Genomic DNA, 8,974 nt, shown 5'->3' on the forward strand with positions numbered 1-8,974 from the left:
CTCTTGGTCCAAAAGGATCCAATCTGCACAAAGTTGTTGTCATTGGTGACACCATTGGAGACCCATTGAAGGACACCTCTGGACCATCTCTAAATATTTTGATAAAGCTTATTGTTGTTGAGTCACTGGTGTTTGCACCTTTTTTTGCAACCATTGGTGGGTTGCTGTTTAAATTTTTCTAGTTGCAGAAATCCTTTTCAAGTTGTACTAGTCGGCGTTATTTTTCTCTTTGAGTATGACGAGAAAAACCTATCCAAAACGTTATGATTCTTGGTAGATATTGCCAATGGCAGGTACTATTCAGAATGTTAGTTTTTTTAGGTAAATGACTGAAGGAGGTCATGGTTCTGGTTATTGTGTTATTGCAACTATTGGGTCAAATTTTGTATTGCCATTGTAAACTATTTGAAATTTCCCATTAATCAGTGCTTGGACATGATGTATGCATTTGTTTTTGAGTTGAAATGTGTTGGATGACGTTTTAGCAAAAAAATTGCTTTATTTGTAATCAGTAGGGTTTATATGATGTTTAAATTAAGGTAAACTACCAAGAAGTAGATGTTTTGCTATCTCTTATATACCAGATATACCTTAAATTGTTGTTGTAGACAGATGGCTATCTACGAGAATTTGTTATATAGTTTTGTGTGAAAACAACTGCTATTGTGCCTGATATTGTTTCTTGTTTTGTGTGACAACAACCACTGTTCTACAACATATTGTTTCTTTGTTTAAATGAATATCATTTTTTTAATATCATTAGTAACCGGATATGTACACTAGCAGTGCATAAGGAACTGATAGTTATGGCTGTATCCTTACTGAATCAAGTTGCTATTTGATAGAAGCATGTATGATTACTCTAATTCCTATAAATTGCAATGGAAGAGAGGTAGTTTGTACTTTTCCCCTTTAAATCAACGGCTTCTCTATCAATGATTCTAGGCTAGATATAATGGTAGTGCAAAAGGAATATGACAGATACTCTGTTTGGGTGTTCTATATGAGGGGAACATCTACAGCCTTTTAGCTTGGAACTGTAGAAACTGAAAAAAATTGTTTTATTTGTGAAGCTCAGAGTGGTGCCTAATGTGGAAGAAAAGTACACAATTTATCATATATATATATATATATATATATATATATATAGATATTAAACTCCACCAATATTTGCAGCTCCTATTTTGTTACTACTAGTATTGCTTTTGGTTGTCCATCGAAACGCTATTTAGTGACAACATGCTTTGAAAAAAACAAGGTTCGTTGGGGGCACTACTATCATCACCCACTCATTTTCTAAGTGATTTGAGATATATTGGCGAACCATAGAAAAGCCCAAATCTTCATTATACCTTGAAAATAGCTCGACCCCTATTGGGTACCAATCATGAAAAATGTCCTATACTATTTCCCCTTGAAAACAACAATTTTAATGGTTATTCGGTCAGATTTGGGATTTGGGATGGTTGTTTGGTCAAGAGTTCAACCCCTATGGTTTCTGTACGAGAGGGAAACTTTAGTTTGGTGGTGTTTTACTTTCAACTTATAACACCTGGCATTTTTTTTTTTTCATTTTGATCCTTCTTTCTAATAGGAGCGAACTCATTTTTATTCACCGAGTACCAGTACATGGGCATTTCCATGGTCTGCTTTGCTGCCCTTATATTTCTGTTCCTTGGTTCAATGGAGAAATTCAGTACAAAAGGTCAGCCTTGCATGTACAACAAAGAAGCGATGTGCAAGCGAGCCCTAGCTAATGCCATTCATTGGTTTAATTGTTGGGGCAATGCTTCCTTATTGGTTCTCTGCAATGACAATGAAAAGTGTTGGTAGTGCAGCACTGGAAATAGTTGAAGAGGTTAGGAGGCAATTCAACACCATCCCTGGTCTGATGGAAGGTCATGCAAAGCCAGATTATGGAACTTGTGTGAAGATATCAATTGATGCCTCACTAAAACAGATGATTCCTCCTGGTTTCCTTGTGATGCTTACGCCTCTAATTGTTGGTACTTTATTTGGTGTGGAAACTCTATCAGGTATCCTTGCTGGTGCTCTTGTATCTGGTGTGCAGGTAATTGCTGCTTTAGGTGTCAATACTTTTATTTTTGTCTGTATACACATCTCCCTAACCATGTGTAATCAACTAGATATCAGGTAAGTGTTGCTCTATGTGTTAGACTTTTATTCTTTTCTGTATACAGATCTCCCTAATCATGTTTAATTAAATGGGTGTCAGGTTACTATTTCTACTTCCAACAGTGGTGGTGCTTGGGACACTGCTAAGAAGTATATTGAGGTAATTTTATCTTAATTAGTGTTGATGTTGTCTGTTATCGAAATTTGCCATATAGCATATACTTTCCATATTTGGCATATCTGTCACATGCCAAATTGTGTATTTTGTGATAGGCTAGTGCATCAGAGCATGCCAGGACTCTTGGTCCAAAAGGGTCTAATCCACACAAAGTTGTTGTCATTGGTGACACCATTGGAGACCCATTGAAGGACACCTCTGGACCATATCTAAATATTTTTATAAAGCTTATGTTTGTTGACTCACTGGTGTTTGCACCTTTTTTTGCAACCCATGGTGGGTTGTTGTTTAAATTTTTCTAGTTGCAGAAATCCTTTTCAAGCTCTACTAGTCGGCATCATTTTTCTCTTTGAGTATGACGAGAAAAGCTTGTCCAAAACGTTATGATTCTTGGTGGATATTGCTAGTGGCAGGTTTTGTTCAAAATGTTAGTTTTTTTAGGTAAATGCCTGAAAGAGGTCGTGGTTCTGGTTATTGTGTTATTGCAACTATTGGGTCAAATTTTGTATTGCCATTTTTCATGAAATTTAAACTATTTGAAATTTCCCATTAATTAGTGCTTGGACAGGATGTATGCAATTGTTTTTGAGTTGAAATGTGTTAGATGACATTTTAGTAGAAAAATTACTTTATTTGTAATCAGTTGGGTTTATATTATGTTTAAATTAAAGTAAAATACCAAGAAGTAGATGTATCCTATATCCCAGATATACCTTAAATTTCTGTTGTAGACAGATCGCTATCTACGAGAATTTGTTATATAGTTTGGTGTGAAAACAATTGTTGTTGTGCATGGTATTGTTTCTTTTTTTGTGTGACAACAACCACTGTTGTGCAGGATATTGTTTCTTGTTTGAATGAATATCATTTTCTTAATATCATTAGTAACCAAATATGTACACTAGCAGTGCATAAGGAACTGATAGTTATGGTTGTATCCTTACCGAATCAAGTTTCTATTTGATAGAAGCATGTATGATTACTTTAATGCCTATAAATTGCAATGGCAAAGAGGCAGTTTGTACTTTTCCCCTTTATATCAGTGGCTTCTCTATCAATGATTCTAGGCTAGATATAGTGGTAGTGCAAAAGGAATATGGTAGATACTCTGTTCGGGCATTCTATATAAGGGGAACATCTATGGTCTTTTAGCTTGGAACTATAGAAACTGAAAAAAATTGTTTTATTTGTGAAGCTCAGAGCAGTGCCTAATGTGGAATAAAAGTGCACAATTTATCCTTTATATATATATATATATATATATATATATATATATATATATATATATATATATATATATATATAGATATATATATTAAACTCCGCCAATATTTGCAGCTCCTATTTTGTTACTACGAGTATTGCTTTTGGCTATCCACCAAAATGCTATTTAGTGACAACATGCTTTGAGAAAAATAGGGTTCGCTGGGGCCACTACTCTTATCACTCACTCATTTTCTAAGTGATTTGAGATATATTGGTGAACCATAGAAAAGCCCAAATCTTCATTATACCTTGAAAATAGCTCAGACCCTATTGGGTACCAATCATTAAAATATCCTATGTTATATTGCTTAAAAACAACATTTTTAATACTTGTTTGGTCAGGTTGATGTGCAAATAAACCACCATCATTGTTGGAATTATGGTAACTGACAATGCTGAACTTTGTGACTATGCTTGCTTTGTTGCCATCTAAAAGAAGAATCAGGTGTTGCATAGTTCCCTACTCAATGGGCATCCTAAAAATGTTTACTGGTTTGAATGCAAGAAGTATGATGCCCTCAAATTCATAATAAGGAAAGAAGTGTTAGCGTTAGTTCTGTATCTTAGAGAACTAAACTTAAGGACTAGCATTGTGACTTGTCATATATATTATCTTCAGTGCCTCCTAATCTCAATTAGGATTGCAAGGCCATTTGGAAGTTCCAAAAAAATCTTTTTCATGTCTGGCATGTGTTGGGCTTCATTTTAATGTTTCTTTGATGTGAATTTATATATTTTTTTTTCAACAAGTTGACACTTAAATTGCAAAAATGCATGTTTTATGTGGAAAGAAATTTTCACACTATACAACATGTTCTATACCTCTTATTAGATTGTGCTGAGAGACAAACTCCATCCCTAGCTAAGAATCAAAGGGAAGTGAGATTGTGCATTTTGTAGAGTACCTTACCCTTGCTTCAGGTATTCTAATTTGACATTCTACCAATGATAGAAATTCTAATTTGACATATTCTACCAGTGATATTTTACTGTCAAAAATGTGCACCAAGAGGAAAGTGTGAAGCAGATTTAGTATAAGTACTATGACAATTTTTTGTGATTCTATTCAAGGTTATATTTGCATCCAAGTATGGTTGTTCTGTTAATGTTGCCTTCTAGATTTTTGCTTCCATTCAAATAGAATTTATTCATATCAAGCATGGATTGAATCTTGAACCACTTATTCTAGAGTCACTAAATTGTTTCCTCTAATGTAGAGGTTAGCCAATGACATCTCTTTTGCTCCCATTGGACTGATCAAAATGTTCAACTCTGGAGGAGATATTAGTGCATATGAGTTCGATCCAAACACCTCAACAGTGTATTTGAAGGTTCAGGGTTGCGGGGATTTTGGAGCATATTGTTCTATGAGGCCACAAGCCGTCTATGTGGATTCTACCCAAATAGAATTTAGTTATGAAGAGGAATGTGGTCTGGCCACTTTCACATTGAGAGTACCAGAAACATAATTATATTTATGTGACATCAGAATTGACATATAAATGTTTTAACTATTTTAGATTTAGGTGCTGCATAGTTCCCTACTCAACGAGCATCCTGAAAATGTTTACTGGTTTGAATGAAAGAAGTATGATGCCTTCAAATTCATAATAAGGAAAGAAGTGTTAGCGTTAGTTCTGTATCTTAGAGAACTAAATTTAAGGACTAGCATTGTGACTTGTCATGTATATTATCTTCTATGCCTCCTAATCTCCATTAGGATTGCAGGGCCATTTGGAAGTTCCAGAAAAATCTTTTTTCATGTCTGGTATGTGTTGGGCTTCATTTTAATGTTGCTTTGATGTGGTTCTCATATGGGTCATTTTGTGATTGAGTTTGTTGTGTCATTTATACAAGTGCATCATACATTCAGACTTGTATGTTATAGGTGCATCTTAAATTTAGACTTGTAATTGAGTTTATTGTGTGATTTATATAGGTGCATGTTACATTTAGATTCTCATATTATATTTCTTTGCATGGTATCATCCTCACAGGAGGGTAATTGACATTTTTTTAAGTATCAAGAGTTTTACTTTTGAATTTATATTTTTTTTCAATAAGTTGACACTTAAAATGCAGAAATGCATGTTTTATGTGGAAAGAAATTTTCACACTATACAACATGTTCTATACCTCTTATTATATTGTGCTGAGAGACAACTAAGCATCGAAGGGAAGTGATACTCTCACTCTCTTTTATAAGTGACAAATAGGGTTCATAAAAATATATATATTGCTTAGACATATGGATCTGCACTCTATCTAACTGATAAAAAATGAATTCAGAAAGACGCTAAAAATAAAACAGAACTACATGATCTAACTTTAGTTTTGTATCTTTAACCTGAAATGTAACTATAAACTTATCCTATTCTAAGGAAGTTGTGCATGCCTTTGGTTTGAGCAAATTGTTTGATTGTATTACATTTAACATTTGGATTTATTTTTCATTCAAATTTGATTGTAGTTAGATCACCTAACATAACACATTTTTTTCATTTATGTTCTTCCATATGCGCTACCGACTTACGGAATTTCCTTTGCAGCATCTGGTGCAAATGCTAGTATATTTCCTTGTGATAGAGGGTTAGATATATCTCAAAAAGTAATTATAATATCTTTTCTTTTAAATTTAATAAAAAAATGGTATTAAATTAAATTCAAATAAAATATTTATAAAATATTTTGAGTGTGAAAAGAGAGATGGTTTATGGGCATGTTGTATTGATGAGTCATGGTATTAATCTATGGTATTTGACATATTAGTATAAATTCAATATGTTAAGGGAAATGCATAATTTATTTGATTTGTAGTATGCAATTTATATATAAGATTTTAAAAATATAAATAATAAATAAAAGTTTAACATAGCTTATAAATAAAATATTTCAATTCTCACTACTTTGAGTAAAAGATTTTAACATGCCAAAGAAAGATTGAGAATTGCTTTTTAATCCAATGTATAAGAAATGTGTGTAATTTTTTTGATACTTAATATAGATCTCAGGTGTAATATTGAGAAAATATCAATAATAAAATTAACTAAAAATAATGTGAAAGAATACCAACTTAAATCCATTTTAACTACATAAAAAAATCAAACCCATTCATATAAAAAAATATACAAACTCTTTTTCTTCTAAGTCATCCATCAAATTTATGATTTATAATTAGTTACCAATTTATAATTTATGATTAGTTATCCCCACACTTAACCATAAAACAAACATATATCCATCGTAACTTTAAATTAAAATAAATAAAATCTATTTTTGAATATTCTAAATAAACACTACAAATAAATAAATAAATCCAGAGAAACACAACAAAAATTGCTATAAGATTCTGACTTAAAATGTGGCCTACGAATAACGAAGCCATTGAATAACCCTGGAAGTGGCCGACGAATAAAGTAGTCAATGAATATTAAAAGTTGTAGATTTGCAAGTTGTATATAAAAATCATTTTGACGCTTGAAACAAATTGCGATGATAGCCTATGCAACTGGTAAATACGACCTCGCATACGAAGTTTACGTATGCGGCGAATATAGGGGAAATTATATACACTATAGACAGTTTCATTTTTTCTGGCAAGCGTTCGAAGGAAGGAAGGAGTCTCTCATAAGCCGTACCCATATACACATCCACAGCGACAATGTCTGGCAAGCAAGGTAACAATTATTTTTCTCCGCGGTGGCTTTCAGTGGTTAGGTCACCGCAAATTGGCAGCAATTATTTTTCTTTACAATCCATCCTAAATCCATTCTCGTGGAAGAAATTTATTATTTTTAAAGATACGTTCGCTGGTATATTATTGGATCCTTAAATTCCTCTAGTCTTTGAATTGTCGTTGATGTTATTTACGTAAGCGTTTAATTTCACGTGTGGTTGTTCAGGTGGAAACGCTAAGCCCCTCAAGCAGCCAAAGAAGGGTAAAGCGGAGTATGACGACGTGAGTTCATATGTTATATTTATAATTTAATTTGTGGGTAGCTGCAAGATTATTTTCTGTCAGGTTAGCAATGAGTGAGTTTATATATATATAATATGGGGTGGTCGCAAGATTATTTTATATCAGCTTACCATTGAATCATTGTATTGTACAATTTTTAAATGATATACTGAGTTCGTCTGGTGTTCTGTTTATGGTTTGGGTGCAGGCTGACCTAGCTTATATTCAGAAGAAAAGAGAAGAGGAGAAGGTATGCTTTTTATCATTTTCTTTCAACTTTATATATATTTCATAGAAAGTTATAGTTCTTTGTGGCCATATTTTTTTTTTAAATTTCAGGACAGTTTTTATAACCGTTTATTTTTAATCTCTTGATGACAGGCTTTGAAGGAGTTGAAAGCTAAAGCAGCACAGAAAGGTAGCTTTGGTGGAGCTGGATTGAAGAAAAGTGGCAAAAAGTAGTCTACGGTCGACTGCTACTAAAAACATACCTATAGCGGCTGAAAACATACATATGAGAATTGGTTAGAAAAGTGCTGACTCAATTAGATACTTATGGGACTCGTTAGGATAGTGCCTATTCAATTACAAAGTTTGTTGCAATTATAACGCGAGATAGGTTAGGGAATTTTTTAAGAGATATTTGGGATGTACTGCTACAGATCCACTTGATTTTGGAATTGTAACTTTAAAATTGGGTTACGTGGGGCTCTGATTAGAATTTAGATGTTTGAGTGGAAATGATTTCTTAAGCTGATTAAGAATGTAAAATAATAATCTTAAATAATATTTGATTATTGAGAAAATAAATGTGCAGGTTGGATTTGTTTTTATTTGGGTATTTATATGCATATTTATGAATAATTTATAAATGTATAGTACCAAAAATCAAAATAACACATTTTTATTTTTGAAATTGTAACACCCAATTATTCTCACTCTATACAGAGAATGAATAGTTTTCCATTTCCTTGCAAATTTTTATGTAAAATTTATATATAATTTCTTTTCTCTTTTTTAATGTGAAACACTCATAATGTGTTTTTATAGTTTGAAAGTCATATATGGGTGGAATTAATTTGTGGATGTTTTTGTTAAATGGCAGGAAACATTAACTCGTAGTTACTCAAATAGTAATACTATTATATCAAGTTATGACATAAAGTGTGGTAAACAAAATTGAGTTTTTGATAAGGCATCTCAATTTTCTCATAAGATTGATTGAAACAAATGTTACAGGTAGAAATTGAAGGAGATTTTCAAGTCGAACTCCTTTGTAACCTATTTATTGGAAGATTTGATTCAGGAAGCAAGGCCATGGGAACTTGCAATTTTAGAAACAAATAACTGTGAATGAGGAAATAAGTTGTAAGATGTAGTAATACACCCCTTCATTGTAACACCCCTTCATATAATGTGGTTAGAATTTGACACTT

The 8,974-nt window shown here is 32.6% G+C and overlaps 2 protein-coding genes across 2 annotated transcripts; both read left to right on the forward strand.

The window, feature by feature from the left end:
• Positions 1–1,756: 1,756 nt before the first annotated feature.
• LOC149196566 (pyrophosphate-energized vacuolar membrane proton pump-like) lies at positions 1,757–5,049 on the forward strand. Its single transcript, XM_089408343.1, has 5 exons — positions 1,757–2,071; positions 2,237–2,296; positions 2,410–2,590; positions 4,652–4,668; positions 4,798–5,049. The coding sequence occupies exons 1-5, from the start codon at positions 1,757–1,759 to the stop codon at positions 5,047–5,049; spliced, it is 825 nt and encodes a 274-aa protein (XP_089264469.1).
• A 2,192-nt stretch (positions 5,050–7,241) lies between these two features.
• Positions 7,242–8,000, forward strand: LOC149196567 (uncharacterized). The gene is made up of 4 exons (XM_089403760.1): positions 7,242–7,257; positions 7,483–7,538; positions 7,747–7,788; positions 7,920–8,000. The coding sequence occupies exons 1-4, from the start codon at positions 7,242–7,244 to the stop codon at positions 7,998–8,000; spliced, it is 195 nt and encodes a 64-aa protein (XP_089259886.1).
• The last annotated feature ends 974 nt before the right edge of the window (positions 8,001–8,974 follow it).

Source organism: Pinus tabuliformis, chromosome 2_2 (assembly GCF_031772625.1).
Source record: "Pinus tabuliformis cultivar Carrire ecotype Pingquan chromosome 2_2, CPIR1, whole genome shotgun sequence".
Taxonomy (NCBI): Eukaryota; Viridiplantae; Streptophyta; class Pinopsida; order Pinales; family Pinaceae; genus Pinus; species Pinus tabuliformis.